The sequence below is a fragment of the Caretta caretta genome, chromosome 1 (assembly GCF_965140235.1).
Source record: "Caretta caretta isolate rCarCar2 chromosome 1, rCarCar1.hap1, whole genome shotgun sequence".
Lineage (NCBI taxonomy): Eukaryota > Metazoa > Chordata > Testudines > Cheloniidae > Caretta > Caretta caretta.
In genome coordinates, this window is record NC_134206.1 from 338049384 (window position 1) to 338067511 (window position 18128).

The window sequence follows — 18128 nt, forward strand, 5'->3', positions numbered from 1 at the left end:
GGTTACACATAGTAAAAGACAGTCCCTGTCCTACAGTTTAAATAAACAAGACAGGATGGGAAGGGAAACAAAAGCAGTGAGAGGGGGAAATGACTTATTCAAGGTAACATAAGAGGTCAGTGGGAGAGCTAGAAATCAGGGTGGATAAAAATTAATGATTTTTAAAAAATAATTTAAAAAATTGGATTTTTTTTCTTTATATTGGATTTTTTTTGATAAAATGCTTTTTGAGGAAAAAACTTAACTAAAGATAGTTTTAATTAAGATAGAATCATAGAATATAAGGGTTGGAAGGGACCCCAGAAGGTCATCTAGTCCAACCCCCTGCTCGAAGCAGGACCAATTCCCAGTTAAATCATCCCAGCCAGGGCTTTGTCAAGCCTGACCTTAAAAACCTCTAAGGAAGGAGATTCTACCACCTCCCTAGGTAACGCATTCCAGTGTTTCACCACCCTCTTAGTGAAAAAGTTTTTCCTAATATCCAATCTAAACCTCCCCCACTGCAACTTGAGACCATTACTCCTCGTTCTGTCATCTGCTACCATTGAGAACAGTCTAGAGCCATCCTCTTTGGAACCCCCTTTCAGGTAGTTGAAAGCAGCTATCAAATCCCCCCTCATTCTTCTCTTCTGCAGGCTAAACAATCCCAGCTCCCTCAGCCTCTCCTCATAACTCATGTGTTCCAGACCCCTAATCATTTTTGTTGCCCTTCGCTGGACTCTCTCCAATTTATCCACATCCTTCTTGAAGTGTGGGGCCCAAAACTGGACACAGTACTCCAGATGAGGCCTCACCAATGTTGAATAGAGTACTCCAGATGAGGCCTCACCAATGTCGATACATTATAACTCAAAGATATCTCATCATGGAATAGGGATTTTAAATTTTAATTCTATATTATGAGACAATATATTCATGTAATGTTTAAGAAAAGTTTTGTAAATGAGTTCCAATAGTTCATGGATTAGGGACCCAATCTTATGGGGTTCCAGGGGCTTCTGTATAGATTATTTAGGTTAATCTTTCTATCTACCCAATGGGACTCAGAGCTCAGTCTAGAAGATACCATCAGAGATGCTTAGTTTTGCAGTTCTCAAACTGTGGATTTGTGTCTCCAGAGGTAACATGCTTGTTAACAGCAAAAATATTTTAAAATAAATAAATAATATATAGAGGTGAGAAATAACAGACCTCAACTCTATTGTCCCTCTGCAAATTTGTGTACACAGAATCAATCCCTTACCTCTCTCTAAAAATTCAAAGTTTCAAAAAATTCAATGAATAGAAGATTGTTGGGGACAGAATAAATCTGAATAAGGAGAAGTCTGGAGATAAATGTGAGAAGCGAGGGACATATGCTTGTTTTGTTAAAATATTATGGGTTTGCTGTTGAAGAAAAAAATCCAGAATACTTAACGTTGTTGTTTTAGTTAAATAAAACAATTTAAATGTCTGGTGATGTTCTCCTCCTAATACAGCATGGCAAGAAAATCCTCCAAATATTAATGATTAACCTGTTGAATTGGAGATAGTCCACCTCCCAGTGACTTCATAAATATCTGCTTCAATTACCTTTGGTAAATGAAATAACCAAACAATCATTCATTAGCTGTAAAACTAAATCAGAAAATTTTTCAAAATAAATCACTTTAAAAATGTATATAGTGTGTACCTTCTAAAAATGAAACCTACATCTATCTCTGAGTTGTGAAGAATATGTATTAAGGTTATAACAACCAACAAGAATGCACTTTTATGTGGAAAACCATGACTAAATCGAGTCTTCCTGACTAGTGTTTTAAATCAAATCCACCCTGCTAGAAATAACACCCATCTCTTGAATCCCAGCCCAGTGCACTATCCAATAGCCCACATTGCGTCTCTAACTGATAATTAACCAGTGCCAATAGTTTATGCCAATGCAGTAACATTACTAATAAAGATCTGTAAAATGAAAAGTGCAAACGTACTGCATTCTTTTCCTTTCATGGGGTCAGGTAATCCAGAGCACTCCGCTGACGGATTTGGGACAGCCACCCTCCACCTGGATCCACTGCTGTCACATTCTGTGTATTCATAGTGGTAATCTGTCTGCAAATAATTACAAAGAGTCTCAGTTTCATCATAACATTTGCTCCTCCACTTAACCAGGATCGTTAATCAAGAATCCAGTATTTTGTCATTTCTGTTATAATCTACAACATATCATGCATAATTCCCATCACACTGTTCTCATTTATTTTCCATATTGCATGCACAAGTGTGCTAGGCAGTGTACGGAGCAAACAGAAGGATACTGGGGTGGGATTTTCAAAAGCACATAAGAGATTCAGAAGCACAAGTCCCATTGAAATTGTGCTCCCGAGTCATTGAAAATCCCACCCACTTTCCTTTCTCCAAACAACTTAGAAGGAGATTTGCAAAGCACACAAGGGATATAAGAGGACAAGCCCCAGTGAAAGTCGGTGACTTATGCTCCTCAATCCTTTAGGTATTTTTGAAAATCTTCCCTTTACATTCTAATTGAGGCATGACCCTACGGGCCAGATTTCCAAAAGTGCTCATTTCCTGCCTAGGAACCCAAATAAGTGGCCATTCGCTGCTGAGCTTATTTGGTAATCTCACCAGCAGTATCAAAATGTGAGCAGTTGGCTACGGAGCACTTTTGGAAATCTGGCCCTTACATAGGTGACTAAATGAGAGCCGAACTCTTTTGAAAATCAGGCCACAGTCGTGGGTGCTGAGCAACTGAAAATCTGACCCCTGAGCCCTTTGAAACCCTTCCCCAATGAATAAAACAATAGGGTCAGGAAAGATCAGGGTCACAGTAACAAGATCACAGGATCACTCTGTTTTGGTGTGGGCACATCTTGTAGACCCATGTAAGTGACAGGTTTATTTTTAGTGGTTGTTTCATTTTAACTCACATCTTGTGGACTAGGAGTACTTGTGGCACCTCAGAGACTAAACAATTTATTTGAGCATAAGCTTTCGTGAGCTACAGCTCACTTCATCGGATGCATACTGTGGAAACTGCAGAAGACATTATATACACAGAGACCATGAAACAATACCTCCTCCCACCCCACTCTATTGTTTCATGGTCTCTATGTATATAATGTCTTCTGCAGTTTCCACAGTATGCATCCAATGAAGTGAGCTGTAGCTCACGAAAGCTTATGCTCAAATAAATTGGTTAGTCTCTAAGGTGCCACAAGTACTCCTTTTCTTTTTGCGAATACAGACTAACACGGCTGTTACTCTGAAACCTGTCATCTTGTGGACTATGATCAGTGACAGGGAATCAGATTAATGATGGCATAGAAAAGGTACTTGCAGGAGGAATGGCACTCAGCTTCCACGAATTCCAGCCCACACCACCCACACTAGTCCAGGCTGCCCTAAAGGTGATTCCTCCAGGCACACTGGCAGGGCATTGTGGGTAATCCTGCACCACTGCTTTCCATGATTCTCCACTGCACCGACTTTCCACTTGGTGAAGGAGAAAAGGGAAGGGATCAAGTGGCTTGTTGTGGCTCCCAGATTCCCAGGGCATAGAATCATAGAATATTAAGGTTAGAAGAGACCTCAGGAGGTCATCTAGTCCAATCCCCTGCTCAAAGCAGGACCAATACCAACTAAATCATCCCAGCCAAGGCTTTGTCAAGCCGGGCCTTAAAGACCTCTAAGGATGGAGATCCGTGCTGGCACAGATGTAGATCAGCTCAGTGCCCACATGCACAATTGTTTCACAAAGAAAAGAGTTGCAACTTTCCTTCCCGGTTACTTACAGAAAAACAAGCAGCACTGAGGTTTAATATCTCTGCTACTGTTACTGGGAATCTCCTGAAATCTTTGGACAATAATCCCATTCTATTTAACGTTATTAAAGTTTTTAGTATTTTACACAAAGCTGAAAGTAACAGTTTGATTTGCTTTAGAATAAATATCTTTGTGACTCAACTTGAGGTTTCAAACAAAACATCAACAATGCATTAGAAACTATGGATTCAGGAAAATATTTGTCTTCTAAATGATATAATAATGGAGAATAAGACACTATTATCTCCTGAGCTGCAAGAGACATCAGTTTGTTGCAATTTCAAGACTATGGAATATATTCAATGTCCACTTCTCCCCTTCTCATATTATTTTCAAGAAAATAGGCCAGTGCTTCCTCACCTCCTTATTGAAATCTTCCTGTAGAGCAAGCCAAATATATAAATAACTTAAAGGTAAGGGATTGAAACCATCTCACGGCTTATACCATGCATGGAAAATTCATTTACAGTCTGAATTAGATATCTGAGACTGGAATAAGAAATGGAAGAGGACATTTCAACCCGATAATTGTGTCTCACATCCTCAGATCTCATTTTTTGCTTCAGATCAGATCAGCAAAATTATACAGAGCAGGTTTGGTGGCAGCCAACACATGTTGGTCTTGTAACATTTCTCCTAGTATAATTGAGTCACATTGTCTCAATGTTAGCCCACCTTTAGGCAGTGGCAAAAATAATTTCTCGAGTAGAGAAAATGAATTAAAAATCATAGAAAGGTGATTTTCAGTGCTCATTCTGAAGGCAGGTGGAAAGTCACTGGTTGCCTGAGATCAATGGGCTAGCCCCTGCCCGTCCTACAGAGACCCCTATGGAAGGGGACAGGGCCAGATGCCTCATTAACTTTTCTGCAAAAGCTTTCTAGGACAGGTGGAGCCAAGGCATTTCTCTCACCCTGACCTGCCCCACCACATGTGTGGAGAGCCAGACTGGTGGAGGACTTACAAAGGTCACCTGTAGGGATATAAAACTTAACTACAGGTTTCAGAGTAACAGCCGTGTTAGTCTGTATTCGCAAAAAGAAAAGGAGTACTTGTGGCACCTTAGAGACTTAGAGAGCTACAGCTCACTTCACGAAAGCTTATGCTCAAATAAATTGGTTAGTCTCTAAGGTGCCACAAGTACTCCTTTTCTTTTTGCGAAAACTTAACTAGTTTCCTAAAGCATCCTCTCTCTAAAGCATCTATCACAGAATTTATCAGTTTTCAAGTGAAAGACAACCCATTATTGTATTTAAAAATTAATCTGAGTTCTTTCTGGCTCATACATTAATCACCTGTAATACAAAATCTGCACATACAATTCTGCCCTCAGGAACACCTGGGCAGCCCTGTAGTTTCCTACATCGCTCCTCTTGTGTGCTCTAGAACTAGCTTTTCCAAGAAGCAAACAATAAAGGTGTCGAGAAATATCTTTTTAAAACTCGTTCTTGACATGACATAGGTAGATCATAGAACTCACCCATTATTACTGTTTTAATGGATTCACTTATTATTTATTATTTGTATAGTCATAGCATGTAGGAACCCAGTCATGAACTAGGGCCCTGCTGCGCTAGGTGCTGTATAAACACAGAATAAAGGACAGACCCTGCCCAAAAAGCTTAAAATCTAATAAGTATGAGACAAGAGACAACAAATGGAGACAGACAACATGGGAGTACAAAGAAACAATGAGACAAATTGGTCAGCATGACAGGCTATGATCTCTATACACAAGCAGACTAACCATTGCCAAGATGACAGATTACAAGGCCAGAAGGGAGAATTGTGATTATCTAGTCTGACCTTCTGTATAACACAGGCCAGAGAACTGCCCCAAAATAATTCCTTGAGCAGATCTTGTAAAAAAAAAAAAAAACATCCAAACTTGATTTGAAAATTGTCAGTGATGGAGAATCCACAATGACCCTTGGTAAATTGTTCCAACAGTTAATTACTCTCACCTTTTAAAATGTATGCCCTATTTCCAGCCATATGCCTTTCTCTGCTAGATTGAAGAGCCCATTATTAATGATTTGCTCCTTGTGTAGATATTTACAAACTGTAATAAGTCACCCCTTAAGATTCTCTTGGTTAAGATAAATAGATTGAGTTCCTTCAGTCTACCACTGTAAGGTAGGTTTTCTAATCCTTTAATCATTCTCTTGGCTCTTCTCTGAACCCTCTCCAATATTTCACCAACCTTCCTGAATTGTGGGTACTAGAAGTGGACACAGTATTCCAGTAGTGGTCACACCAGTGCCAAATATAGAGATAAAATAACCTGAGATTCCTCTGTTTATGCATGCCAGTACTACATTAGCTCTTTTGGCCAAAGCATCACATTGGGAGCTCATGTTCAGCTGATTATCCACCATGACCCCTATATCTTTTTCTGAGTCACTGCTTCCCAGGATAGGGTCCCCCATCATGTAAGTATGGCCTACATTCTTGGTTGCTAGATATATATTTTTTACATTTAGCCATATTAAAACATAATTGTTTGCTTTTGCACCCAGTTTACCAAGCAATCCTAATTGCTCTGAATCAGTGACCTGTCCTCTTCATTATTTATCACTCCCCCAATTCTTGCATCACCTGCAAACTGCAAAGTTTTTTGTAGGCTTCACGGCAAAAGAGTTTTAAGGAGGGGTTTGCCTCTTTGATGTCCCTCAGTACTGTGCACTCTTAAATGTACCCTGATAAAAGTGCAGGGGACAGGACTAGATGATCTCTCAAGGTCCCTTCTATGATTCTATTAGAGCAGGGGTTCCCAAATTTTGTTTGCGGCTTGTTCAGGGTAAGCCCCTGGCGGGCCGCGAGAGACTTTGTTTACCTGAACGTCCTCAGGTACGGCCACTCGCAGCTCACTGGCCAATGGGAGCTGTGGGAAGCGGTAGCCCGGCCCGTGCCGCTTCCCACAGCTCCCATTGGTCAGGGACGGAGAACCGCGGCCACTGGGAGCTGCGAGTGGCCATACCTACGGACGCTCAGTAAACCAGTGGCTTACCCTTGACAAGCCGTGAAGCAAGTTTGGGAACCCCTGTATTAGAGTATAGTTGTATTCTTATGACAGGATTTGTTTCATATACAAGAGAAACCATGCGCCACAAGGGAAGGATTCTGGGCATCCCAGAGGGCTCAGCCCAATCCAAAAGAACTATCCAGAGTGATGAGGATGTTGAAGCAGGGAAATGCATACAGGTGGGTTTATTATTTTGTCTACGTGTATATACTTCTATGCTATTAATTAAAGAGCAACGTTGTTTTAGAATCCTGTGCCAAGTCTGCCTGTCTGTTGCCTTTCCAATCATGTGCCCCTGAGGAGGCAAACTGTAAACCCAGGTGTCATAAATATAAAGGGAAGGGTAAACCCCTTTGAAATCCCTCCTGGCCAGGGGAAAGCTCCTCTCACCTGTAAAGGGTTAAGAAGCTAAAGGTAACCTCGCTGGCACCTGACCAAAATGACCAATGAGGAGACAAGATACTTTCAAAAGCTGGGAGGAGGGAGAGAAGCAAAGGGTCTGGGTCTGTCTGTATGCTGCTCTTGCCAGGGACAGAACAGGAATGGAGTCTTAGAACTTTTAGTAAGTAATCTAGCTAGGTATGTGTTAGATTATGATTTCTTTAAATGGCTGAGAAAAGAATTGTGCTGAATAGAATAACTATTTCTGTCTGTGTATCTTTTTTGTAACTTAAGGTTTTGCCTAGAGGGGTTCTCTATGTTTTTGAATCTAATTACCCTGTAAGATATCTACCATCCTGATTTTACAGGGGGGATTTCTTTATTTCTATTTACTTCTATTTTTTATTAAAAGTCTTCTTGTAAAAAACTGAATGCTTTTTCATTGTTCTCAGATCCAAGGGTCTGGGTCTGTAGTCACCTAGGCAAATTGGTGAGGCTTTTTACCAAACCTTGTCCAGGAAGTGGGGTGCAAGGTTTTGGGAAGTATTTTGGGGGGAAAGATGCGTCCAAACAGCTCTTCCCCAGTAACCAGTATTAGTTTGGTGGTGGTAGCGGCCAGTCCAAGGATAACGGGTGTAATATTTTGTACCTTGGGGAAGTTTTGACCTAAGCTGGTAAAGATAAGCTTAGGAGGTTTTTCATGCAGGTCCCCACATCTGTACCCTAGAGTTCAGAGTGGGGGAGGAACCTTGACACCAGGGTATCCACATGCCTATAGTTCTGGGACAGGATGTCCTAAATCTATGGGGGAGTCTGAGGGATCAGCACTAATCCCAGGAGCTAGGCAGGCAGACTGGGGGTTCCGAGCTCCCAGGTGAGGGTGCTAAACAGAGGATCTGCACCCAGAGAGTGAGCCTACAGCCCTAGCCAGGGATAGCACAGGCTCAAGAGGTTTAAAGTCCACAGTGGGAGCCAGACAGGCAGCTCTATCAGGGCTCTGCATGTGTGTGTGCAACAGTGATCCGCTCTGTCCAAAAGTGCTATTGCACTAGAGCCTATGGAATCTTTTAGACCTAGTCCCCCACCTCCCTGACCTCATCTGTCCTTCCTGTGCAGTTTATAGCTAGATATTACGGCGTCTCACATTCAGCTATGTTTGCTTTTAAAGCGTCTCACATTTATAGTCTTTATATTTGGCAATGTGCCTATTTCTCTTTTACGCCATAGACTGACACCTTGTTACTTTTCTGGGATTTACCTCCAGGAGCTGAACCGGTCCCTCCTCCAGGTCAGCTATCATTTCCATCCCGTCTTTTTACGGGTGGCACATTTGGCTTGAATTTCAGGTATTAAGATTGTGTTTCAATATGAAAATATCTCCCAGTATCTACTGAAAACCCACTGTAGGGTTACGGAAAAAAAAATTCTAAATGGAAGACTGATTCAGGTTGGTTTCTTGGAAAAGCACCAATGCATAAGGTCCGCAACATTAAATTTCAGTGACAGATTAATAGCAACTGGGGCAGTGCAGCCAAAAAAGTAGGCTTATTCACTCCACCCTCTTCATTTATTTCACTCTACACTGAATTTTACCTTGTTCTCAACAGAGGGTTAGTTAAGTCATATCTGTATATTATACGGCAACATAGGATGTTATAAGAATCTCTCTATAAGAATCTCTCTTTAATGTTTAAGGATGTTATAAGAATCTCTCTGGCAAGCACACGCCTTCTTCGATGGACACTGTGTACTGGCAAAAAGAAACCCTTGTGCGCAATCTGCGACTACAGTGGTACTAGCGCAGAGCACTAATGGGGCATAAAACGCTGCCCTGTGGATGCGCGTGGGAGCATCTCAGAGCAGCAGAGAACAGAGCCTTGTGGCGCAATCAATACCTCAGGCTTTGTTCTGAAATCTAGAGCTCAGCGTCCACACTGGATAAAATACTCCGGTCCATGATTAACCCTCTTTAAAAACGCTGAGTTTTAATAGTGTGATGTCCTGAAACTTACTCTGGAGAGAGGAAGAGCAAAGAATTAAAACAGGAGGCTCAGTTCGCTGAGAGTCAGCTCCAGCATCTGCTGTTGCACACCCTGGTGGAGGAATGTCAGCATGGAGGATAGCATTATGGGGCGTGCCTCTCCAGCATGCCCCCTTGTGGCCTGTCATGGCCCTGCAGGCACACTGCACTCAGCGCCCCTTGGGTCTTTTCAGACAATTATCCAAACCAGATTAGTTCAACCTCTCCTTGCAGGTCTGGTTTATTCACTCATTCTGGAGAGAGTAACACTTATTTAGCTGCTCTGTGCCCATGTAAGAGTCCTAGTCAGTTTCCTCCTCTGTCCACGAGATTCCACCACTTCTCCAAGGGCTGGGTTGTAAGTCAGACAATCCCTCTGTCCCGTTCCTTAAGACAGGAGCCTCCTCGCTCTCCTCCTTGGGGCAGCAGTTGTAATTTGGGCTAGATGTAGAGCCTCAAGCAGCTTCTCCCCCAGCTGGCCCTTTTCCCAATCAGTCCTTCCACTCTAAGGCAAGGGGGGGTTCAGCATGCAGACCCTCCCCTATAGCAGTCCTGCTGCTGTCTTCTCCCTGCTAACTCAGGACCCTGCAGGAGCCTTCTTACTCCCTGCAGCAGCTCCAGGCATCTGCCCTGCTGTGAAGGAGGGAGCCAGCATTTATGTTGGGCCCTTCTCCCACCTCATTCCTTATTGGCTGGGTAAGAGGGAGACCTACCCCTACACTCTCTGCAATTCTCCAAGTCCTAAAGATATAGTAACAAGATTCCTTCTAAATGCTACTTCTTCCTGGGACCCCTTTACTTCTCCCCATATCTCCTCAGGTTTTGTGTATCAGACCACCCTAGTCTCTTAAAGGGCCACACCATGTGATGTGGGAGGACTGACCAGTAGGAAGTACTGCCCTTAAGAGACAGACTACCCTGTCACAGCTAGTCAATGTGGCACAAGGCAACCATAATCCCTGTTGCACTGGGAGGCCCACAGCTAGATGGTGCCACGCGACAAGTGCTTGTCCAGGGAGCAGGGCTTGGCCAGCAGACTCAGAGGGTGCACTGATTCAGCATGCCTCCTGTACAGTCTGTCAAATGGGCTCCTGTGATCTTGTGTCTACAAGTGGCTGGCTTGGTGGAACCCCCAGGGAGGGCAGTGGTGAGAATATCAGATCATAAGAATGGCCATGTTGGGTAAGCCCAATGGTCCAACTAGCCCAGTGTCATGTATTCTGATAGCGGCCGGTGCCAGATGCCTCAGAGGGAATGAACAGAACAGGGCAAGTTATTGAGTGACCCATCCCCTGTTGTCCAGTCCCAACTTCTGGCAGCCAGAGGTTTAGGAACACCCGGAGCATGGAGTTACATCCCTGACCATCTTGGTAATAGGCATTGACGGACCTATCCTTCATGAACTTCTCTAATTCATTTCCTGAACCCAGTTATACTTTTGGCCTTCACAGCATCCCCTGGCAGCAAGTGCTACAGGTTGACCATCTGTTGTGCGAAGAAGTACTTCCTTATGTTTCTTTTAAACCTGCTGCCTATTAGTTTCATTGGGTGACGCCTGATTTGTGGGTTATGAGAAGGGGTAAATAACACTTCCTTATTCACTTTCTCCGCACCAGTCATGATCTTGTACACCTCTCTCATATCCCCCTCCAGTCGTCCCTTTTCCAAACTGAACACTCCCAGTCTTTTTAATCTCTCCTCATATGGAAGCTGTTCCATACCCCTAATCATTTGTTTCATAGGCGCTGACTCCGTGGGTGCTCCTGACCGAGCACCCATAGGCTGGAGCACCCACAAAGAAAAATTGGTGGGTGCTCAGCACTATTTCCCCTTGTTTTTTCCTACACCACCCCCACCCCCCCCCCCCCCCGACGTTCTTGTTAAACCCTGGATTTGTGCTGGAAATGGCCCACCTTGATTATCATACACATTGTAAGGAGAGTGATCACTTTAGATAAGCTATTACCAGCAGGAGAGTGGGGTGGGGGGAGGTATTTTTTTATGCTTTGTGTGTATAAAAAGATCTACGCTTTCCACAGTATGCATCCGATGAAGTGAGCTGTAGCTCACGAAAGCTTATGCTCAAATAAATTGGTTAGTCTCTAAGGTGCCACAAGTACTCCTTTTCTTTTTGCGAATACAGACTAACACGGCTGTTACTCTGAAACCTATCCACAGTGACTCCAAGATCTCTTTCTTGAGTGCTAACAGCTAATTTAGATGCTTTCATTTTGTATGTATAGTTAGGATTATATTTTCCAGTGTGCATTACTTTACATTTATCAACATTGAATATCATCTGCCATTTTGCTGCCCAGTCACCCAGTTTTGTGGGATCCCTTTGTAGCTCTTCACAGTCTGCTTTGGACTTAACTAACTTGAATAATTTTGTATCTGCAATCTTTGCCACCTCACTGTGTTTACCCCTTTTTCCAGATCATTTATTAATATGCTGGACAATCCCTGCCCTCCCTCATTGGTGGATTCCCTCTAAGATACAGCTTCACATGCTACATTGACAGAAGCCAGGTAAATATCTAGATCAGCGGTTCACAAACTTTTCCATAATGAGACCAATCAAGAATCACTTTCCATACAGCGGGGATCTGGCCAGGATCCTGCTCCCATTTAATAATATGAGGAGGGGTGGAAGGTCACGCCCCTTGACACCACTAGGGGTCATGACCCTCAAAGTTGAGAAACCTTGATCTAGACATACAGGGTGAATCAAGTCCAGAAGCCATAAATGTTACCAAATCTATAAGGATTTATAGTGAAAAGAACCTCTATACTCTCTATTCTCAGCAGGCTGCTTTGCTCATCTTACCTTCTGACCACATAGGGCAAGGAGCCAGAGTAAGCTGCCATCTTACCTGCCACACTGTTATTGTAACAAATTCACCCCAAGAATGCTGTTTCTTCCTTCCCTTTGCAGGGTGCATGAATTTGTGTTACCTGTTTCAGAAATATTTTTGCTGAGCTTAATCCAATTAAGTGCACCCTGTGCTATTAAAAGATACAGTTTGCCAAAAGGGGCATCCATAATCTTTAGAGACCCAGGAGCGATCTATATTTACATGTGAAATAGGGATTAGCTGTGCATTAAAAAAGCCTCTTTGAGGAAAGAACAAAGTCAGAAGGGATTAGTGGAGATTTCGACCTAGTCAAACACTTTAGTGATCCCTCCAGACTGAAAGGGAGAAAACACTTTCACCCCCTTTGTGCACAAGGATGTGATATCCCAAAGGATCACAGAAATCAGAGAAGGCAAAAAGATTCATTGGGTCACTCCAGTCCACCATTGGCCTGCCAGGTCAGGATCGTTCCCTGCAATGTACTGTGTAGTGCTCTGTGCAGTCTAGTTTTAATGTATCCAGGGATGAGGCTTCCAACATTTCCCAACAGGAGACTATTTCACCTGTTACTTGGGGCTTGTCTACGTGGAGAGCTAGCACACAGCACGCTGGGGTGACTCTATAGCACACAAGCCCTCCATACGCTAACTGGCCATGTGGACCCAGCAGAGGTTCCGTAGCACACTTTGACATACCTGGTTTCAAACTACGGGACTTCTAGTGCGTGGCAGCAGGGTGCATACGGGCAGTTACCGTGCGGGTGGCTGGCGCTCTGCAGATTTGCACACTGCCTTGCTGTGGACTAACTCCCCATGTGGACAAGCTCTGACAGGTCTTATATGTTTTTCCTGCTATTCAGGGCCTGGAAGGGGAGATGCAGATGCTCAGTTCCTCTCAGGATCCAGCCTTCTTTCCTTAATTTCATCCCATTACTCCTAATTATAGCCTCTTGTGCAGTAAATATTTCCTCCTCCCTCTTTGTGTTTACACTCTCCCCTGTTTGTGAATGAGCAGCACGTCCACCCTTAGCCACTAGTCAGCCACAACATACAGATTTAGGGCCTGATCCTGGAGATGTTTTTCACATGGAGTAGTTCTTGGGCACACAAATATAATCATTGAAGTCAATGGGGTTACTTATATGAGTAAGTTCTATTCAGTTGAAGGCTGAGCTGCATCCTTGGTTATTTCTGTCTCTCCCCCTATGTCAGTCTCTCCGTCCCCTTCTGCTGGGCTTCCCTGAGCTGGCTCCAGTTTATTTACGGCTTTTATGCCCCGAAATGAGCGCAGCATTCCAGGCAATGCCAATGGCAGCTGTACAGACTCAAAACTTCTAAAAAAAAAATCAGGCCCACTTTTTACGTAGAGCCTATTCTTAAGAAGCAGGTTTAAAAACGTTGGCCTAGGCCTACGGCACGGCCCCATCCATCCCCTTTCTGGAGTACTGAGATCCTGTTCAGTAGAGCCCTTTAGCATGTATTTAACATTAAGCACATGCTTAAGTACCATTGACTTGAAGATGAGAATGTGCATAAGCACTCTGCTGATTCAGGATTTCTATTCAATAAAATACATTAGCATTTACATGATTGAGTAGCAGATACAGCTATTGCTCATGCAGTCATAATCTTTCCCCCTCGTTAGCCCCTTCTCCTTACTGCAAGTGGGTCAGGCAGCATCTTTGATATCTTCCTGGTATTCACAGCCCCAATTAAATAAATAAATAAATGTTTAGTCCAAGGGGCCTTGAGCTGCTCTAGAAGTAGACAGGAGGACACAGATTGTCTTTATCAGTATTTAGAAACAACTGGTTCACAGGAAAACATTGGAAGAAATATTTTGACCCAGATAACATGGAGAGAGCTCTATAATTAGCCAGTTCTCATGTAAACTAGGTCAAAAAACTGCCCTAGCTTTGAGAAGTGGCTCCAGTCCATAGGCTTTGTTGCCAATATAGACCAGTGGTTCTCAACCAGGGGTACACAGCCCCTTGGGGGTATGCAGAGGTCTTCCAGAGGATACATCAACTCATCTAGATATTTGCCTAGTTTTACAATAGGTTACATAAAAAACACTAGTGAAGCAATACAAACCAAAATTGCATACAATTACTTCTCTATACTGCTCTATATACTATACACTGAAATGTGTACAATATTTATATTCCAATCTATTTATTTTATAATTACATGGTAAAAACAAGAAAGCAAACCATTTTTCAAAAGCAGTGTGATGTGACACTTTTGTATTTTTATGTCTGATTTTGTAAACAAGTGGTTTTTAAGTGAGGTGAAACTTGGGGCTACACAAGACAAATCAGATGCCTGAAAGGGGTACAGAAGTCTGGAAAGGTTGAAAGACACTGACATAGACCATCAAACCATCTGTAAAGCTTCTCTCTTAGGTACTTATATAGCCCCCATCACTGTAGTATCTGCGCATCTTATAATCTTGTAACGTGTTTATCCTCACAATACCCCTGGGAGGAAGGGCAGTGCTATTATCACCATTTTACAGATCAGAAATTAAGGCACAGAGAGGTTAAGTGACTTGCCCAAAGTCATAAAGAAAGTCTGTAGTGAAGCAGGGTAGTGTGGAGCAGAACACCGGTCTCCCAAGTCCTAATCTGGTGCCCTAATTACTGAACCAGCCTTCATAATGCTACCTCTTCATCTCTCTTTAAAAATCTACCTCTGCTATGCCGCGTACAGATCATTGCCGTCTGCCACTGGTTAGACAAATGACAAGCTGTGATTCCTGCTTTTCTGCTTAATTCTGTACTTTTTACCATTACCTCATCCTCCCAACCCACCCGTGGCCCGTTTGACTATTTTGTCCACCTGTTACATCCTGACAGTCATTTAGATGGTGAGCTCTCTGGGGCAGGGAATGTCTTCTTTGTTACATGTCTGTACAGTGCATAACACAACGGGGCTCTGCATCTTGATTAGGGTTCCTAGGTGCTATCGTAATAATAATATATAATAATAATCCTCAGATATTTAATGACTTGGATATAATGATAACGATGTGCATGGATCACCCACCCAGCAAATAACAACGGTGTTATCCAGTGAATTCCTAATCACTAGGTTCAGGGTGCATGCCTGGTAGAGAATGCTAGCCACGTCCCCATCAGAAACAACCTTTGCTGCCCCTTGGCCATTATTTGTTAGGAAGTATCACCCTCAAATAACTTGGCATCACAGAGCCAGGTATGAAGCATTGTGTGTACACACTACACAATGTCTTCATTTATGTTTCACCAATTCCAACACCCATTGAAATCAGTGGAATTTTTCCATTGACTCAATGGATATGGGACCAGATCCCAAATAATCAGACACAGTTTGCTTTGGCAGAGATGCTGCTGTTTGTCACAGTGACACCTTCAGCCTCTGCCAAATTCTCTTCAGCAGCAGCCCAATAGCGACTACTGGGTTTATTTTATTTCATTTTTCTCTTAATGGCCATTTTCAGTATAAAAAATTCAAGTTAGACAGTGGGCCCTTCAGCCAGAAGTTTTTCCTTTTACAACAAAACATTACAGACAAGCCACACGTGGCACTAGCATTATTAAAACTGGGAAGACAAGTAATGGTCAGTAAAGCAGTGACCCTATCATTTAGGGCCTGATCCAATGCCCACTGAAGTCAATGGAAAGATACCACTATTATGGAGTGTGGAATGGGCCATAACAGAGCAGTACATGTTCTCACAACACCATATATATATATTTTACACAACAGAGGGTAGGTGTCGCCATCCTTGTAGGTTAAGAATCCTAAAGAAAGAGATACACTTTCTACACGTTCTTTAAATCCATCCTATTAAATTGAATAGAGAATTATATCCATTATAGAATTCTGTAGGGTGATTCAAAATCCTGTTGAAAGCTTAACATTTTGTATTTAAAATTGTGTGTGTGTGTTTCAGAGTCATTTCTAGAGACTTTCTTCACATTTCTGCATAAACTTATTGGTTTCACCCCTATTATATTCTATAGGGCCTTTCCTATAAGGGTCCAATGAGTTTCTAATCAACAGATTTGGGCTGAGGCCTGAATCTGGGATCACCTGCCCCAGTTTTATAACCCTGCAACTCCAAGGACTTTAATGGATTTACTCCCAGTTTACAGATGCAAAGGTGAGAGAAGACTAGGGCCGTGTGTATGTGAGTGTGAGAGAGAGAGAGAGAGTCCATGATGAGTGACCCTTCATGCATTTTCAGCATTATTTCAGTGCGTGGCAACAGCATAGGAACAGAGTGGTACAGGAATTCCCACTACTACCTGATTTTGTCTGCCTTGAGGCAGGGGTTATTTCTTCATATGGGCCCTGCTCTCCTTTAGGACCTGGTCCTGCAAGGTGCTGAGCACTTCTCAGAGATGGGACTTCCAAAATGGGAGTTGAAGATGCTCAGCATCTCTCAGCACCGTCCAGGATTGGCCCCTAACGGAGTGCTGGTAGACACAGGGATTTCCCCCTTATTAGTAGTCAGAGTAATAAAAATGGTGGTGCCCAAAGGCCTAATCAGGGCTGGCGCCCCATTGCGCTGGGCGTGGTACCAAAATAGACAAGGGAAAAACCCTGAACGAAGGGGTTAAATTTGAAGACACAAACAGATGAAAGGCAGGGAATGCGGTTGCAGCAGGAGTATGGTGAAGAATTGGCACAGCTTTGTTAGTTACATGGATTGTACGTGGCTGATTTTTAGTTGGAGGTAGAGGTAGGAAGTAAGGGAGTAGGAAAAGGAAAAAGAGGAAGAGGAATATTTATTTCACAGAGCCCCAAAGGCTGGATTCACTGAGCTACAGGCCTCTACTGGGATCCCTCTGAGCACAATATGAAAACGGCTTTATGGTGCTGAAGAACTATTATGGAGCCTAGTTTTCTCACTGACTGTGCCATAAGTCTGGCCTTTTTCTGCTCACAGCCATGGTTAGGGATCACATTCCGAAACCAGAAAAGGAAGAGACATGAACCCACACATTTGGGTTTACAAGAATACTGGTGTGTTTAGCTTTGTTCAGCCTCAGAGATTTGTGGCCTTAATGACAAGAGAGACTAAGACATTCTCTAAGGACACAGGTCTCCATAGCTGGCAAACTACTGCAACAGAATTCCCAAATGAAATTCTAGTCCCTATCAAGGAAACCACTTACATCTGTAGCTAAAAGACACTTTCTTGATGCCAATCAGGCTATAAAAATAAAATTAGAGAGTTAATTATTTAACTTGCAATTAGACTGTGCCTTTGGTGAGACATTGATCCTGCTTCATTATCCTGCTTTATACTAAGGAACTGCCAGGAAACGCATAACAATAAAGGCAGGCATGGTGACTTCCATCCCTAGATTCTAAAATGCCTGGCCCTGACATGGCATGCAAGGGAGTATGGGGGAGTTAGGCCACCCCCGCATGGCTTCCCCACATCTTAGCTTGGGCATGGGGGTGGAGCAGAAGCTGCATGTCAAATATGCCTCCCCTTGAATAAAGGTGGGATAAGTAAACTGTGCCTTGTAAACGGGTGGTTAAGGGTGGCACAGATTAACCACGTAGGAGCACGAGCAGGGAAGGAACTGTGGCTCTTTTATACTTCATAGGCAGTTGTCACAGGGTGAGTGGCCCCAGTAAATGAAGTAGATTGAGCTCCCCTGTGCCAGAACAGGTGCTCCCATCTGGCCAGTTAAGAAGATGGGCCAGCACCTGGGGGCTATAAAAGAAGCAGGGAGAATTTGAGAGGGAGAGAGACATGGTAAATCAGAGTTGCCTGAGAGCGCAGAAGCTGCCCTGGGTCAGCCAGGGGTAGGTGAGAACTGCGAGACCAGGCAACTGAAAGAGGTCCCAGAAGGTGTTTCCTGGGGAAAGACTGAAGGCAATGAGAGCAGCAACAGGGGTTTACCAGCTAAGTTCCCCAGGCCAGACAGCCAGGGCTGGAGAGGGCTGAAGGCAGGAGGGGCAGTAGCTGAGGGAGTTGCCGGCTGGCTAAGCCAGAGAAATGGTGCCAAGGGCCAGAGAGGACCGA

At 43.4% G+C, this 18128-nt stretch overlaps 1 protein-coding gene across 1 annotated transcript in view; it reads right to left on the minus strand.

Annotated features, from left to right (window-relative positions):
* ELAPOR2 (endosome-lysosome associated apoptosis and autophagy regulator family member 2) overlaps positions 1 to 18128 on the minus strand; it is a 139007-nt gene that overhangs the window by 74323 nt on the left and 46556 nt on the right. The window contains exon 2 of the mRNA XM_048836524.2: positions 1971 to 2091. Within this exon, the coding sequence (XP_048692481.2) occupies positions 1971 to 2091 (121 nt within the window). The remainder of the gene's footprint in view (positions 1 to 1970; positions 2092 to 18128) is intronic.